This window comes from Danaus plexippus, chromosome 27 (genome assembly GCF_018135715.1).
Source record: "Danaus plexippus chromosome 27, MEX_DaPlex, whole genome shotgun sequence".
NCBI classification, from domain to species: Eukaryota; Metazoa; Arthropoda; class Insecta; order Lepidoptera; family Nymphalidae; genus Danaus; species Danaus plexippus.
In genome coordinates, this window is record NC_083555.1 from 4,021,336 (window position 1) to 4,040,555 (window position 19,220).

The window sequence follows — 19,220 nt, forward strand, 5'->3', positions numbered from 1 at the left end:
TTATCAAAACAATGACTTATATGAAATAAAAAAATGTCAATAATTTACAATATATTTATTTAATGTATGACAAAAATTAATTGTCCCGCAGACATGGAATGTATATACATAATATATATTATTGTATAATGAATATAGTACATTTAAGCTCATACACATATTTACAACAACACTGAAAAGTCCTTTTAAATATCTATACATCCTGTCATATATTTGAAAAATATTTTCAAAATACATAATTTTGTTATGTAATAATTTCTGTTTTATATATGTTTGTTATATTCCATTCAAGGAACAGTAGAATAAATAATGCTATTTTTTATTTATTTCATTATTAAGAACATATGACAGAACTGTAAATTAATTTTTATTTACAACCTACAGAACATATTAGTCCACATAACTAAACTAAATAAAAAATGCTTCAACTTATATATAACTTAAATATTAACATATCATTTAACGAAACACAAGTAAATTAATAACTAAGTTCTAAGTAATATCACATTTCAATCTTACAGACATACAAACATATTTTTTTTTACCAAATTACATATACATATATATTTTTATACATATATCTCAAATAACTAAGTAAAATTTTACATATAATTTCAACCACAAACATTATTCTGAATTTGATATTAAGATTTACATTTTAACATGAATATTCTTAGTCTTTATAGATATATAATAATATATAATGTATCCATTTATTATATTACATAGTCTACATGGGGCTAACTGACTGCGTATCGAGAGGTTCTGTCTTTACAGAAACGAGCATGGACTGTGTTGATGTTATCGGAGCCACTTTTGATCTTTCCAAGTTGTACATCTGAAATCAAAATTTTTATTAAAAAATCATGCATATATCTTAATTATACTGCCAAGAAATATACAAACTTTTTATTGAAGGTTTTTTTTTATTTACACATTTACTGTACATGAGAATTTATTTACTGTGCGAAATATTATTTTATTGTTAAGATAATTAAAATTATGATTCATATCTCAGGTCAGATTTAAAATATAAGTTCAATTAAATCACGACGCCATGATAATTAATTTGTTTTTAAATGGTTTCCTAAACTGATCTAAGGTCACAATACATTAATAATATAACATTTATTTGTTGTAATTAACACATGGTGTGTATTAGTTATACTTGGTTAGTGTTGTTAAATAATAATATGTGAAGTATTATGTTGGCAGGTCACTTTCTTATATTAAATACTGTCATTCAGTTTTGCTGTTTAGCAATAAAATTACGAATTTAATATAGTTTTATTGGATAGTTCAACATGAGAGCTTAATTTGTATATATATGAGAGCTCTACCTTCATGAAGAGTGGAGTGGAGAGCTGAGCCACACTGGTTGCTTTACTGTAGTCCTCATCGTGAGAGTCTACCGGAGATGTCTTCAGCTTGGGAAATCTTCTCTGAGGAACGTCCTCCTCGGAATCAGAGGGAGGCGGACGGATCTGGAATCAGTTTGATATATATAATACACTAATATAAATATATAGGTCTTCATGTATTATATATATATATGTATATTAAATGTACCTTCCTGGGTCGACCTGGTCCTCTACGTTTAGGTGGTACAGGAAGTGGGGATGGGGATCGAGCCTTAAACATAAAAATTATATACATATAACATAATGTTATAGTTGTTGTCATACAGATTGATATAAAAACACACTTGAATTTATATACTTAATTAATGTAATATACACCTGCTAGGGCTTTAATATACTAGAGCATACATCCAGATGTACCAGCTTATAGACCAGCCGGTGTATATGAACATGATATTCTAAGTTAAATTAGTATTATAACTATCTCTAACTATATATAGATATATTATAATGTAAGCTACCCTCCGCTTCCTGATGGGTCGACTTCCGTCAGCTGATCTTGTGGTCATAGACAGTGTGCTCTCAGTCTTACTGTCTGTGGCATCCCTCTTCTCAACATTCACTTGCTTGTAGCTGTCGTCGTTCATCTTGGGCGGGTCGAAGGCCTGGTGTCCTTGTAGCGCGTACCTGATGATCTTCAACACTTCTATTCTACACAACAGACGCGTGTCGTCGGTCATCTTCTTGAATAACGGCAGTAATGAATTCATGAACAGCTTGTCATCGTCGAAGTGATCATTTGGTAGTATGTGGGTCGCGTCTGTAGTTATCTCCAGCTTCTTGTCTATGGACGCCTGGCTGTATTTGTCCTGTGTTTCCGGTCTGTCAGCTGTTTCAGGTTTGGTCTTGAGGTCCAGAGGCTTGTCTGTGATCTCGTTCTTGACCCGCGACACGTCTTCAGGCGGCGGATGCTGCGGGGAGTTCGATACTTCGGAGAATGATTCGTATTTATCTTGTGAGTAACGTGGTTTTCTGGAATAGTAATATTATTTTTCACATATATGTACATTTTAATTTAAAATATCACTACATTAGACTATGAACGTTGAAACCTAATTAACTTAATAACGTACAGGTGACTTAGGGCCATCCATAAAATACGTCACACGTTAATGGGGAGGGACGGAATGACCGAAGTGTGACATCGTAGGACAAGGAGTATGGGGTCCATAGTTTGTGAAGTCACATATTAAAATTTAAAATACTAAAACGCAAAGTTTGGATGTGAATTGAAAAATAATTTTTGTTCGGTTTTATGAAATGTTGAATTTTATTAGATTACAATTTAATAAAAAAATTAAAATAGCTGTTTTCTTTCGATTATTTTTAAATACATACATAATTTAAAAAAATGAGTGACGTCACATCAGGATTGGGGGGGATTTTAAAAACGTGACAACCTGTGCCAAGGACGGGGGGAGGGGTTCAGAAGACCTAAAATTCGTGTGACGTACTATGTGGTGGCCCCTATCACAGATTTATACTATTTACATAAACCTTGTTGATGCCAACTCTTGAGGTTTATAAATGAAGAATTGGAAACGCAACGAGTGTAGTGACGTACAATACAATGTAGTACTAAAGATATTAGAGCCGACCTCGGGGTCTGTGATCGCATTACCTATTAAGTTATCGTTTATAAATTAAACAATATATATATGTTACTTTGATAGTAAATATATATATTCTGTTACACCTAAAAGTAAATGTATCATAAAAAACTGTATTTAGTTCCTCGGTTGTGAGAAGACATTGAAAACGAATTTAAAACAAGCAAACCCGTGTGCGTAAGTTAGCTTGTGTGATTCATGATATAAATACATAGTGTACAGTTACTACACAGTCAGCAATCCTTTGTTGGATTTGTTTACAAAAACATTTTTAATGTAATTCAATATGTACTTATATTTAATTTTAATAATTTTAGTGATTTATTTGCCTTGCTTTTGTTATTCAAGGTTTAAATAAAATTTATTACAGCATACTGGCTATTAATTTCGACTTTATTTGTGACCAAAAACTGTGTTATGTAATCCTTCTCAAAGTTTTTTGACCATAATTTTAAAAAATGTCATCATAATCAGTTCAGCGAATAAGTGGTTAGGGATAACATACAAACGTACAGTACCTTATCCATTGATAATGTTACTAACTCTACCTACAAACTTCTGATCCGTTCAGTGGACCGTGAAGTATTTTCAAAATGATACGGCCAGAATGAACTAGTCAAATAACGGTTAGTTAACCTTGTATAGGAAAAATTATCACTACTCGGGAATATAATTAAATCTTTAAGGTGGAATTAGATTAAGTGTATTATTGAATCCTTTTAGTTTTAATATTTTTTATATTAACTAGCTATTGCCTGCCACTTCAGTCCTTTGATACACCATAACAGTATTATCTATTGTATAGTCTATGGCGACATTCCGTGTATTTCCCGCGGGAACACATGACGGTGTAATGTATGTAGTCCCGTGATATAAGACGACAGATGTCGCTGAATGTTTATTTCTATTAAAAAATAAAATTAAGCAAATAATTATCTGTCAATGCTCTATATAATCGTATACTCAATAAAAAAAGTATGTAATAAAAATTCTACGTTCAGTCAAAACAAAAAACCTAATTCGATAAATATTTTAGCTTCGTGCTTTTATCAAATAAATTACTTTGTTTTAAATATATTTTCAACTTCAATTATTGCGAGTTAAATAGGTTATAATGAATTTAATATTAATACATATAATAATAATAATAAAATCCTTTATTTCATGCATCAGAACTACAATATGATATTTGTATGTACAAATCTTGTTTACTATTTGTTAGTTTTCTAGCCTATTATAATTTGTTTTTGTCATTTCATTTCGAGTGTATAATCGTGCGAGTAGTTTGATCGTAACATATAAATAGACACGTTTACTTTCTATCCGCTATCACAACAGTGATTATACGCGCATTGGTTGCTCGATCGCGCGAAAACTACAAATATTTTTTTTATAACATTTAAATATATATTCAATAAAATGAAGCTGTGATATGACTATAACTCAGGAATGTTTTAATCTATAATAAAATCTATATTATTTGTACATTATTCATTAGGGGTCACCCAAAAAGTACGTCACAGGTTAATGGTGTGGGAGGGTTTGACCGTAGTGTGACATCGTGTGACAAGGGGCAAGGGAGGAGGGTGTGTGTCAATAGTTTGTGACGTCACATATTAAAATTTAAATTGTTTTCGCTTTTATGAAATGTTGTATTTCATTTTGATTTTATTAGATTATTGTTTATTAAAAAATAGAAAAAAGCTGTTTTCTATCGATTATTTTTAAATACGTACATAAATTAAAAATAAAAGTGTGACGTCATATCAGGATGGGGAGTGGGTTATAAAAATGTGACCTGTAACAAGGACGGGGGGAGGTGTTCAAAAGTCCTGAACTTTGTGTGACGTACTTTCTGGACGGTCCCTTCCTTATTCATCACTTAAAACAACGATCATTTAATATTTTAAACAATTTGAATACCTATATTATATGATAGTTGTATGTTTATTTATCACTAACTTGTTCTGCAGAGCCTTCAGCAGGAAGGACATCTGTCTGTGGTACTGGTATCTCCTGCTACCCGGGGCGCACTGCTCCGGCGGCGGACACTTGCCCTGTCTAAACGCCTTGGTGTACGAATCCCTGATGGAGCGCCATCTTTTCTGGACCTCCTTACCTGGTAACAAACATTTATTGTTAACCAAAAACCTATATATAAATATATATATATAAATTTGTATGTACCAAAATAGTAATAGTTATATTATTATAAAAGAAATGTGATGGACAAAGGATAACTCATCCCTTAAAAGAGGTCTCTACAAGAAACCCTTTTGATAGAGGAAACTAGATAGGAAATGTGGTATAAGTACAATAAAAAAAAAGAGAAAAAAGAATTATATATATATATATACATATACATATATAAGAATTTCAAGCGGCATTAAAAAACATTGGAATAAAATTAAAAGGCTATTTAAGGACAATACCATTAAGTTTGCACAAATCTGTTTAAATAACTCAAATATAAAAAAGGATTTATAGAAATTTTTCTATATTACACTAATTCTCAGCGACTTCAGAGATCAAGTATGAAGGCCAAAGATACGGATATATTAAAGACCTTTATTCGGCAAGACGGGAATTCTAAATATAAGATCCATGCAATGAGCTTAGAAATGCAGAATGAGTTGCTACACATAGGAGATTTTTGCATCCCCTTAGCACTAAGATGGCGCACTTTAATTCTTGATTCCTGACTCTTCCAGATCAGAGTAATTTAGTAAGATGGGGCAAAGGTACCGAAAAAACTTGCTACATCTGCGGGAGGCAGTTGGAGCTGCTAGGCATTTACTGGTAGGATGTAGGGTACCCCTAGATAGCGGTCAATACTCGCGTCGTCACGAAAGGGTTTTAGAAATCAAACGTGAAGCGGTTAGTCTATCGGTACGAAGAGCGCAAAAGAAATAACCACGAACCAACGATCAATATGTTTTGTGAGAGAAGGCACTAGGGCTACAAAATCAAACGTCGAGCCTTACTCTATTATTAAAGCGGCTTCGGATTGGACATTAATGATGGATACGCATGAGAAGCAATACAAGATCCCAGAGTATATTTCGCGTCGGCCTCCAGACCGGACATATTTTTATATTCGCGAATTTTAAAGCGCGTTGTACAAATAGAGCTCACGGTTCCTTGGGAAACCAACATCCCTGAAGACCATGCCAACAAGGTCAACTAATATTACGAGATCACTAAGAATATGTTCGTTGTAAATTTGTACGCGGTAGAAGTAGGAGCGAGAGGTATAACAGCCAAATCTCTATACAACCTGCTGAAAGACTTAGGCCTGCTAAGAACTAACATGAGTTCATTCTTGGAACGTGCGTCGAAGGCAGCCCTAGCAGAATCGGTTCATATTTCGTTAGGTAGAGAGGAGCTTGGACGGTGGAGGTGAGCGTTTAACGCGCGTCAGATAGAGGCCCTTAAACCTACACCAGGGTCGCAAGTCCCAGGCACTGTTGAAGCTCCTCTCCCTGCAATGCGATGGACCCGGCACACGCACGGTGAATCCATGGAATGCCGAGAGGTTTCGTCTCTTTAGTATTAGCTTTATTAATTCACCACTTGTTATGGAAATCACAAGAGCATTAACGAATATTGACCTATAATTATTGACCTCAATAAGGTTGTAACCACGTGACCAAACTAAGACCTTCGCCTTATCAAAATCTGGCCCTGACAACGAATATTAACACCAATGTTGTGTAATAATCAAGATAGGTCTTGGTAGTAATTAAGTTTGGGGATATCTGTCTCTGTCGCAGCTTTCTGTATGTTTTTAAATACACATATAACACATACAAGTACAGTTAGTGTAATACTTGTATCTCTTTAAATGTTAAGTTATTTCTTGGTAACGAATACCTTGACGAGTTTATTGAAATTACGAGAAATTGCCATATATCTATATATATATTGCAGAAACAAATCACATTTATCTTCAAGCTATAAACATTATTATCTACAATTGGATAATTCTAGATAAAATATCTTAAGACCAAAAAAAATTTATACTTATCACCATTTACTCAAAATAACAAGAAATTTATTTCGTTGAATAGACTACGCGTAAGAAACGAGTTCGGTTTTCAATCTGTATCAAACATCGAGAGAGCCGAAGTTAGTGCCAAATTGGTGATACGGCCAATGAGTTAACTATATTTACGTCTGACTTTAATTTAATGATTCTTTATACTGAATTTATTTAATATTAATATTATAAAAAGGTTATTTTTATGGAGGTTTATTCATTAGAATGATAAGAAAAATTGTATTATTGTGAAGAAATAATTTCAATTGAATCCAACAAACATCTGTTCGTATATCCTACTAGTTAAATGCGAGTTGTGGTGAGATTGCGCGGAAATTTGTTTGCCTTTCACAAAAAAACTACTAAACAGACTTCGATAAAAATTCTACATTAATGTAGTTTAAACTACAGTTCACATAAAAATTCGGTGAACTTCCCGCAGGATTAAAACAACACTTGTATATGAAGTCACTTGCCCCACATATACTATATATATCGCTGATAGTTCCTTAACATGTGACTTATATATTGTTTTAATATAATAAATTTCTCTCTAAGCGTACGACCAAAGTACCAGTCGATTCACATGTACGTTTGATAATACAAGCTGGGATTCCCGCGAGGAAAAAATTATGACCACGAATTCGACAATATTAGCGGCTAACAATATTATCTTGTATCACATCATTTTTATTTATATAAAAAGAAATTGTAAAATAAAAAAAACTACTAACTCTGAATGATGAATCATTGTCGAATGGGAAAATATTTAAGTATTATTATATATATATATATACTTTTAACATCGTTGGTGAGTTTTAAAATTTAATTTGTATATCTTGCCTTTTAAGTTTTAAGGATAAAATGGATAACTGTTTTAAGTCTGTAATCAGGATACACCTCGCACGCCGTTATAATGAGACGGTTGGAATTTTCAACGGATTATATTTTATAAGTCTGTTGCCACTGTGAGAACAAATAGTAACTAACAGAAACTAAGTAGATCATAACAAACGTTTAGCTAACATTGAGAATGATTTGATTTTCAGCTCGTTTTTATAGATTATTATTGAAGTATAACCTTAAGAGTTAATTATAATACTCTCTACAGAGTATCATTATGTTTTTAATATTGAAGAAACATCGAGTTAGTACTGAAATTGAAAAACAAATGAGAAAATATAGATAAAAAAAAAGTCTTGAACACGGGCAGGTTTCGAACTGGTATACTCTGAAACACCGCGTTCCACTTTCTTTATCACCTGAGCTATAAGGTTCAGACTTTTAGAATTTATATTCAACTGATATTTAAAATATAATCATATATTTGATTCCATTAGATTTTTTTTGTGTGAATTACTTCAGTCTTCATATTCAGCAGCCGATAGGAAGCACCATTATCCGGTACTAGTTATCCTCACATTGTAATAATTCTCGCATATCCGATTGGCTAACGTAAGACATATTGGAAACAGCATTTAAAGTGTTACCAACAAAATTAATACAATATTTATAACAGTCATATTATGTAGGGAACCTTACGAGTGTTGCGCTACAAGATACTAGGACTTTATAAATAAAATGTTACATATATATATATATTTATATATATATAGAAAATGTATATAGTTCATCGGTTTATTTAAATCATTTTGTTTGAAACATTAACTTAACTGTAAAGTAACAAAAAAATAATATTTAAGATTAATTTTTATAAAAATCCTTAATATACAAAACAAATTATTCACATTTAGGTATACAGTTTACGAATGAGAGATACATATTTCAACAACGTGGAATTTATGTTTTCGGGTGTCAGCCCAAAACATGACCGCCCGTGTGTACCGAATACTGATGATGATAAGATATGAGAACGGAACAGAATAGTTTTTGGTGTAATTTGTAATTTTGGTAACTAATAATAAATGTTACAGGAATGTTGACAAATTGTTAATTTATTTATTTTATATTTTTCTTTCCTCAAATATATAATACATAATATTTTTTTCATATAAATATAATAGATTTATCTATCGAAACTCTTACTAGCAACAAATGTATGTGTATATATATATATATTTCTTCAATAGTAAAATTGAAATGACAAAACAATTTTAAGTATATTTAATTTTAACTTAACCTTTTGACTACCCGTAGCGAGTGTTTTTGGTAGATGTTAAAATTCTTACAAAACAAACGTACAAAATGATAAAACTAATTTTATTCAAAAAATATTTGCTACACATAATTCTTTATAATAAATACATATCATATTTATAATTTTAAATATATAGTGGTTATTTTGTGACGACATCAGCCGGTTATGACGTCATCGAATGCAAATTCACGAGAGACGGATAGAGAGAACAAATCTCGCAATCAGACAATATCCGGATGTATTCATTACACTATCGACAGTTGTACCAATATGAAATTTAAGTCAATAATTTTGATATTAACAATAATAAAAAAAAAAACAAACAAACAAACATTAATTACTCATTAAAAATATAAACAAACAAACATACATTATCTTAAATTCATTACCTAACGACAATCAAAAAATATTTTTAAATGTAAAAATATTATATAATATGAAAATATACGTTCAAGTGATTCCGACTGATGGGACTATATATAAGATATAAAAAAATATCTGTAAAGTGTAAATCTGTAAAGCACACAATATTAATAGACCTGAGTCTGTATAAAAATGTCATTAAAATAAACGAGTGAGCGACAGAGTGCAATGACCCCGGGCCAGTTTCTAGTGGGATAGGATTTGAAAGGGAAATTATAACAAGTATTGAATAACATTAAAACTGATATAAAATACTTGGTAGTATTAAATTCAATTAAACATATTAATTGACCTGGACATGTTTCAGGGGTCCCGGGTTCAGAACTTTATCGCTATGTATATATGTATGTGTATATAAATATATATATATATATATATACACATTTGAATTTCAAATTTATATTTTGGATTTTCTTGTATATTTATATTAAATTCATTACATTATACTCTAGTTTAACAAAAGATTATATAAATACTATCTTATAATAAAATATCTTCAAACTTAACGTCAGGTAGTTAGTGTGCTCACTCAGAGACTACTGTATACATTTTGATTAAACTTTCAATACCCTAACTCAAGTTACACAAAAATAAAAGAATGGTCGATGTTGTCACGACGTCAGATTACACTCAAAAATGTAATTGACAACGAAACTAGATTCTTTTTATACTAGGTCTGTTTCACATTAAGTAACAACTCCCCTGTCGGTGACTTGGTACGTATTTTACAAGTATTTTCTATCATACCATATAAACTGTATTTTCTGTAACAAATTCTGCACGTCCTAAGGCTCACTGGTTTAAATAAGCTCAATATATTTGAATGCGTTACATGGGTTGAAGTTCAAAGAACGTAAGGTAAAAGTTTCGTGGATGTATATTATGACATCAAAAAAACCTCCTTACGTTTAATGGCTTCAATTTCGATCAGAAACTAGGATCAATATCTCAAATCAAATCCACCAGATGTATGTGAATGCAGGAAACACAATCTCACCTCTTACAAATGTCAGGGTGTTGAGTCACGCCCTGAGTCATGGGGTTATGGGAGTTATAAGACGAACGAACTATTAATTGTAACATTAGCGGACTTCCAAAAAGTTTAGTTTTTAATTTAGACACGTGGTAACTTACTTTGTGTACATTAACTACTACAATTCAAACTATTGTACAATCCTTTCCTAGATTTCTATGTAGAAAAGTTTTATTAAAATCTGTCCAGCCGTTAGGAGAAATGTATTAAAACCAGCAGAATCTCACCATAAGTCCGTATACAGTCTAAATAGATAATATCATGACCTTATTTCGTTGATATGATTAACGTGTACGACGGTACGTTGTTACGTCTAAACTCCTCAACCAGCGAACATGGTATAAGAAGATTTATTTAACGTTCGATTAAATAAAAATTACATACAAATACACATCTCACGAACTCGCCGTACGTTTAATATTTTAATACGTTTAAAATTTATATATATAGATTTAAAGTTTTATTATAAACCCACATTACTAACAATATATAATTAAAATAATCGATTTGAAAGCACTTTATTTTAATGTGTATATATTATATAATGACTTATGTGTTTTTCATGTGAAATAAACGACGAATTTAAATACAAACATAATTAGTTGCTAGATAAGTCCCCAATTAATAACTAATCGATATACAACAATAAAAAATATATATATTTTATTTATATATAACACAATCGACTACAGTATTTAAATATCTTTATTTTAATTATTTATAAGCATTCCGTATTTCTTCTTGTACTGTATATGACAATAATATAATGGCATTAAATAAAAAATAATACAACAACCGACGAGGTCACGGACGTAAATTAGTATGTTGTATGTATGTATATATACACTTAAGTTAAAATATATTGATATTTTTAACTGATATTAAATAACTCTCCCGAATCATACTATATTAAACATCAACCATACTATATATATATATTATTATTATATATAATTTAATATATACATAGATATAACCTTCAACATTATTTAGTAATTTATAGCCATCTATTCTACTATAAAAATAGTTATAAATAAATTCTCCAAGCGTTTTATCTTCAAGTATTTTCATTGTTAGCATAAATTAAATGTGTTTTTTTTTACACCCATTCTTTTTTATCTTTGTTCGCTGACGTATTTTTAACCTACTTCAAATAAGGAAGGTATTATATGTGTGTATATGAATGTTGTAAACTTGATTTTTATGATCCGATACTGAGATTTTATATACGGTTGAATTTTTTTACAATCATTGTATAATTATATACATTAGTACAAGTATGGTCTGTACTCTATAGTCATAACATCATACAAGCAGTTTCCTGTGATATATTTTTAAGACATCCGAGAATAACAACTAATTAATGCGTCCAATTGTTAAACTTCCTTAATGCACATGACGAACGAGAAATTATTCACTGATATACATTTTCAGAATTATAAAAATATATATTCACAAAGAAGTATGTATATAAAAATACGTTGTACCATTTCGACTCTCCCAAGGTCGTTTGGAAATTTTTATATAAAAAAAAATGAAAATTATAAATTAACTTATTAAATATATAAATAAAATTAAACTCACCCATATCAAAACGAAAGTCGGATGAAATGTATTACGAAAATGGATCTATTTATAATAATTAACGCACAACAAACGCGAGATATATTTAGAACATTCAAAATTCGAACGCAGTACACAATGTCACGCGAACAACAATTAAAACAAAAACCGGAATTGGAACGTTCGAAAATCAAACGACAGAATCTATACAGCCAATGTTATACAGCCGACATTAAAGACACGTAGATAATAAAAGAAAAAAAAAAACGAATAATTTTTAAAATAACATTACAGAATTTTGTATAATATAATGTTGACGTGCAACGGCCGAGGCGGTTCGGAGTCGACTCGCTCCACTCGCGTCGTTTCACCGATTACCAGTTTAATATTTTTATATTTATAAATAGTCTGTGAATTTCTGTGTTATTTGAGCGTTTATTTACTTAAAGTTAACATTCGTTATTATTCGTTATTATTAATAGCGATAATGAAGCTTGTTGGTTGACTTGTAGACTACATGCTTTATAAATACGATATTATCTGTACACTGTATTGAAAAATATAGTAAGTAATTGTTTATTTTTATGTTCAACGTAATAACAATATTATGATTGCGAAATTTTGTGTATACATCGGTTAATTACGCTTAAGATATTAAACGAATATCTACGTAATATTGTATTTACGTAGTTAAAAAACTAAAATTATGCAAAAAGATATTTAAAATAAAAAACAATCTCTTGATTTATAACTTTGATATTATACTTCACAGAAAATAATATAATCATTATACAGCGAAGGTCGTTTATAAAATCGAATAAGAACTATGGCATTAGTTCTGCTGTTATTTATTATAAATATAATAAGTGAATTAATAAGACACATTTAATGTTTATCAAATAGTAATACTGTCGTGCGGTTTGATAAAAATACTGATTAGTACGAGATAAGATTGAACCAAACGAATATTACGGTGAAGAAACAAAAAATATGTAACTTTCATACTTAATAAAACGAAAAAACACACTCGAGTCCTTCTGTATTTTCAATAAATAGATCTCGAGGACATTTTAAAGGTAAGCTCTGAATCATAATTTAATTTCTCATTGATTTATTTTGCGACTAAAATGTTTTTCACTTTCAAATAATAATATATATATATTTTAAGTATTTTTTGTAATATTAACTAAATAACAATAAAACGGACGGGTTACTCTTTCAACCAAAAACCTGCTGAATACTTTTTAATGTAATTGTACTTCATTAATAGTTCTTATAAGAGTATATGTCACTATAGTGTATGTCACTTCATTCCGTGTATGTATCGCCGGGTGACGTCATCACACTTGTGCTTCGTACTAACCGATAGATGTCGCTAGCCGTTGGTTATTATATCCACTTTCTAAGCATAGATTACTCTGAACTCAGAAGCTATTGCAAGTAGCATGGAGGGGAGTCGCGGCCAATATATAATATTATAAATAATATTTTATTTTCATTTTTTTTTTAACTATTTTCTACCACATGGTATTTCTGTAAGTTAACCCAGAATTTACTGTAACACTAGAAAAATTTCAATAGTTTAGAAAAGACTGTTGTTTAGCTAAATAGAACCGAGATTCCGTATTTTCAACCATTATTTGTTAGTAATACCTCCCATATATATATATATATTTATATATTAATATTTGTCTCGTCTATGAAATTAATTCGTTTTATGATTACTTTCAACTACATCTAGATAATGTAATGTGACAAATCGATAAATCTTCATGCGGGGCGAGAAATTGAAACCCTTTGTAACTTTAACATCAAATCTGAGGCTAATCTAACAATATACTTTGAGATATGAAAGAAAAATACTGCTCATATTTATATATATATAACAATCTAGTCATAGATAGTGATGGGAATCTGAAATTCTGTTTTTTCGATTAATAAGGAAATGACGTCACGCAAGGTTTGTAGAAATAAATAAACTAAAATAAAGTCATGTTAACCGTCGTGACGTCTGCGAACGAAACTTTCCAGTAGGCTAGATATTGTAGATAACAAAATAACTATAAACATATCAATCCGTGAAATAATTTATTAATTAATTTAAAAAGTTACATTAAAAAAAAATCTACTTATTGTATTTCTTAAATAATTTAATTTCAATAAAATATCCAGTACTTAACAAAATGTAAGGTAAATTGATGTCAGCATGATCACCCTTATATTAAATTATAGAATAAATAAAGTGAAATTAATAGAAAAATTTAGATTTTAAACCAAAATAAATAATTTATATTGTATACAACTGTGCTGTTGATACATATAAAGTAAAAAAATATTTTTATACTGGAACGTGATAACGCGTCCATTAAATAAAAATCTTTATAATACAATAAATGTATTATTTTCCAAAACTGCTGTATAAATTAAACAAATATCAAATTTCATGAAAATTACAAAAAAATAAATTATTTTTCACAAAGACGTAATACCGTGTTTTAAAATACATGCCTAATATTTCGTTAAAATTCTTAATTTATGCACAGTAAACAGTAGCTTTTATTATTTATAACAGAAAATAATTTAAACCTTTAGAAGACAAAATTATTATTATATATCGACTTAGTAAGCGCTTCATGTTTATATTTTTGTAACAAAAACAAAATATTAACTTAGAAATGTACGTCCGTTTTCAGATCTAGTGACGCGGTGGCTTACAAAGGTCACTGTTTAAGGTCTAACACGAAGCGGCAAAGAGATTTGATACGACCATCGAAAGAAGAAAAAATTCACTATAGAAAAAAGCTGTCAAAAATGGCCGCCTGACATTTCATTTATGTACAAACATTATAAGGTCTTGGTTGGTGTAAACTGTACAGCAAACATACTTGTAAAATGAAAATTAATCTTATTATGTTTTATATTTTTTCCCTAATTCTAGCTTCTATAGTAAATAACGCATATATATAATTAAAATTGCATTCAAATTGCGAATAAAAATATCTAATTACATAGTCTAAAATCCTTCGCGAGCCGTATGCACATTCGGTCGGGCGTAGCAAGAAATAGTAATGTTAATAATAGCGAGGTAAATTACTTTTACCTGAGACTTTCTCTGGATTTTTTTTTTCATTTAAAACCAAAGTTTACACGTTTCTTACGTATACCTACCACATGCGTTACATTCATTGTTATTACCAAGTCCTACATTATGGATTCAGTATAAAAATATACTATTAGGAAATTGTTATTGTTAATATAGAGATTAAAAATAAGCTGAAAGTGTATGTATAGTACAAAACTTATCTATCATAGTTCTCGTATTTGTCATAGTTGACAAGTTGCGATCGATTCCTTAGTAGAGAAACCTTTGTGTCACGTCAGTACTGAGAAATTACAAGATAATGTTTCCATAGAAGCCGATAGATGGTGCTGGCATAATTTATTTTATATTGTTACATAAATTAAAACCTAGTTGAAATTAGATTTATAATGATTTTTTTCGTTAAAAAAATCAAGATGTTACCATGTCTTGTTATAAAATGGCCACTAATAAATATTAATATAAAATAATTATAATACAACTATTATTTTATATTTCGAGACTTTGTAACCTTGACGGTAAACTTAACGTTGTAATAATATTGTTAAAACGTGAAACGTAGAAATCTTGTAATGTATTTCCTCTGTTTTGATGAAATAGAACAATTCATAACATTTATTTTTAATGTTACTAAACGATTAAATGTCTGTACGAAAGTAAACCTTCGCCTGCAGAAAGCGTCAATAAAAAAAACACAAAAATATAAATAGAAAAAAAGTCTGCAAGTTCATTTGTATCGAATATATATTAGACAGGTAATGAACTAACAAAGTGACGTCTCGGCTGAGAGACGATCGTAGGACATTAAACCGTGGCCTTGACAGTATTGTTTTAAATTTAACATTAATATTTATATTTTTTAACTATTACAAACACATACACACGTACGCAAACATATATAAATCGTTATAACGGAGAAAAAACACATAAATAATATTTAAGTGTGTATAAGGTTACAATACACTACATAGAGGTACGTATCGTTTAAACAAGTTTGGAATTTACCAAATGGCGGCCAAAAATATTAATAATCTATAAAATGCGTGTCACATACGTGTACAAAACATATATGTACATATTAATTAAAAATATCACACCAATTGTATGTTTACACGTGCAGTCCAAAATGGCGTCCGATTATAAAGACAACGAATAAAAAATGTAGCCTATGAAAATAATGATTAGACAAGACACATTCCACCAGCAGGTGGAACGGTCTCAACTAAACCGTTTTATTATATAAATATTAATAAATATCCCAAAAAGAATATTGATATAATAAAAATATAATTCAAATTTTAAAAAAATACAAAACTAGGTATTATAAAATCTTTTTCGTATATCAAAATAAGAGCTTTTTAAAAACAAACTATAACTTTTTAAAACAACAATATAGTTAAGGATATTATTCCAATCAAGGTTAATTTATAATAACGGTTTTGATATAAGTAATAAATAAAAATATATATCCAATTTAAAAACTACATTCAACACACGACATGCGGCCATTTTGTGAAAACACGTAATCGCGCTTAAAGTTTTGCAACATTAACTATTTATATACAGAGCGATAAATATAATACGTATTGAAAAAAAATTCATTACTTTATTGTTTTGAAATTACTAATAATATATTAATATAAGTTTGTTAATATAATTAATTAGTTCAAAATGTTGCTCATTTAAATACTATACATCTTTAAATAATATATACATATATATATATATATTCTATCGAATTATCGTATGTATAAGCGGCCCCTCGTCTTAACTCATGTCAATATATAATAGTTAAACGATATTAAAACTTATGTATGTTGTACATTGAAAGTTAGGTATATAATATCCATTAAAAAATTTAATGTAACAAATAATGTTTGATACTGTATGAACGTGAGTACTGGCACGTCGACAGTGTCGCAATCATATTGAAATACTATAGTTAATAATATTTTTCCAGGGAAAAATGTTTCCTCCGTTTTGAATAATTTTTTTTATTTTAATTAACGTTTATAGGCAAGCATCCAAGGCTTACGTTATTGACACAAAAAAAAAATCAAATATATAAATAGAGTTCAATATAATATAACATGCTTGATCATCGTAATAAAATATCAAATAAAGACTCGCGATCATTCAGAGTGAATGATTTTAATTTTTAACGTCCTTGAGATGTTTCGTTGCGAACGGTCGAGATAGTAAAATTACAAGTTTCGAAGTACATTAAAATCAGTATAATCTGTCAATAATTAATTAATATTAAAATTTTCTTATATATATAATCTGCATAGCATGATGACGTCACTGCGGATATTCTTCAAATTTTAAGCATAATAAGTGAATAGCGCCGAACGGAATTAAATTACATTAGCGCTGCAAGATGACGTTACAAGTAAATACTTGTACAGAAACGCCACCATATTGTCGAGTTGTTATCATCAATAATGGCGAAGTACGCCATCGACATAATAACTAACCTAATTAAATATACATCATTAATAAACAACATTGAAAATTAATATAATCCAAAAGTTTATAATAATAAATTACAAAAATCTAATTACTATCGAACGAGAACGCAATCCGAAAAAAAATACATAAAAAAAAAAATCAAAAATAATTTTCAAAATGGCGGCGATAAATATTACCATAAAAAACAATAAAGGAATTAACACGTGCTCCAAATAATATATATGTGTAAGTTGTGAGCGCAAACGTTATTCCGACCGTCCGTCGACCGAACAAAGAGCACGCAACACGGACGCGGCCGGCGGCGGCTGGTCGTCCCGCTCGTGGTGGACGGTTGATCAAATGATCACCTACCGGCCGAGAGCTTCTCGTCCAGCCCCAGGCCGCTCCAGCCTGGGACCACGCTCTCGCAGACCTCCTCCCAGCTCCTCATCTTCTCCGCCCTATCTCCGTAGTTCATGTCGTTGGTGTCGTACAGACAGGGCCGCTTCTGAACCTCGGACACTATGGTACCGCTCTTGATGCCGTCCCCGTCCTTGGTCCTCACCATATTTCGATAACAATAATAAAGTTTATTTTAATTATATTTGAACGTGTAACCGTCTCTGCGGACGCACGCGGTACGCGTCCGAACGCCCGCGTCTAACTGACGTACCGCGGCCCGCGGCTCGCGGCTCGCGGCGCAGCGATCAACATGGCCGCCCGGCGGGGAAACGTTTAGCTGTTACTACTTACTGACGATATCTTCCTCTAGTTAATAAATAAATAACATGCACGCTACGTAACCTTTATTATTTATATTAAACTAAAATTTATATCAAGTGTTTATAAATATATATAAACATATAGTTTAGTTTGTATATATTTCTTTTAAATATTATCCGTCCTTATCGAATTCGTTGCGGAAAGTTAGATTAATAAAAAACCCGTACAAGTATGTATTATGTTAAGTATCTGAGCTGCGAGTGTTCTATTATAATATAACATATATTCTGACTAGTTTTTAACACTCGCCTCGTCATTTCATTACGCAACACACAATCACAAAGTAATCTTATTGATAGCGACGTTTCGGCGGACATTTGTATTTTCTTCAATTTTTTTTTTAAACTCGTCCGTCCAAGGTCCGTCGTTTGAATGAAAAGACACAATAGAAATGTCATATTTATTTAAAATAAGTATCTGATAATGAAGGTTAATTATGTTATATTTCGTGCAAGTAATTTTTAATTATTCAATGTATGTTTAAATGATCGTTTGTTTGTAAATAGATTTCATATTAAATGTAGTCTCGGGGATAAATGGATAATATGCCACGTGATCTAAATTTTGTTCTGGCTTTACAAATAGTCAAATTATATACTCGAGTGAGTCAGTTATGAAGGCAGTTTGACTGCGTCATGT

General features: G+C 30.3%; 1 protein-coding gene and 1 long non-coding RNA gene across 3 annotated transcripts; one reads left to right on the top strand and one right to left on the bottom strand.

The window, feature by feature from the left end:
- Positions 1-40: 40 nt before the first annotated feature.
- On the bottom strand, positions 41-18,467 carry LOC116775633 (bromodomain-containing protein 4-like). 2 transcript variants are annotated; one of them, XM_032668554.2, is made up of 6 exons: positions 18,171-18,467; positions 4,994-5,150; positions 1,883-2,393; positions 1,570-1,632; positions 1,341-1,484; positions 41-838 (listed from the first exon to the last, which is right to left on the bottom strand). In XM_032668554.2, exons 1-6 carry the CDS (start codon positions 18,364-18,366, stop codon positions 731-733), a joined length of 1,179 nt encoding a protein of 392 aa, XP_032524445.1. In that variant the 5' UTR covers positions 18,367-18,467; the 3' UTR covers positions 41-730. The 2 variants fall into 2 exon arrangements, with proteins under 2 accessions (XP_032524445.1, XP_032524446.1); XM_032668555.2 differs by lacking the exon at positions 18,171-18,467 and adding an exon at positions 12,269-12,597.
- LOC133319748 (uncharacterized) lies at positions 12,601-15,786 on the top strand. Its single transcript, XR_009753261.1, has 3 exons — positions 12,601-12,811; positions 13,151-13,323; positions 14,941-15,786. It is a non-coding gene; the product is annotated as an uncharacterized LOC133319748 (long non-coding RNA).
- Positions 18,468-19,220: the final 753 nt, after the last annotated feature.

Coding starts and splice junctions, on each gene's coding strand:
- LOC116775633 (XM_032668554.2), bottom strand. CDS start 18,366: ATGGTGAGGACCAAGGACGGGGACGGCATCAAGAGCGGTACCATAGTG. Junction 5,151..18,170: donor GGACGAGAAGCTCTCGGCCG/GTAGGTGATCAT, acceptor GTTTGTTACCAG/GTAAGGAGGTCCAGAAAAGA. Junction 1,633..1,882: donor GACCCATCAGGAAGCGGAGG/GTAGCTTACATT, acceptor TTTATGTTTAAG/GCTCGATCCCCATCCCCACT.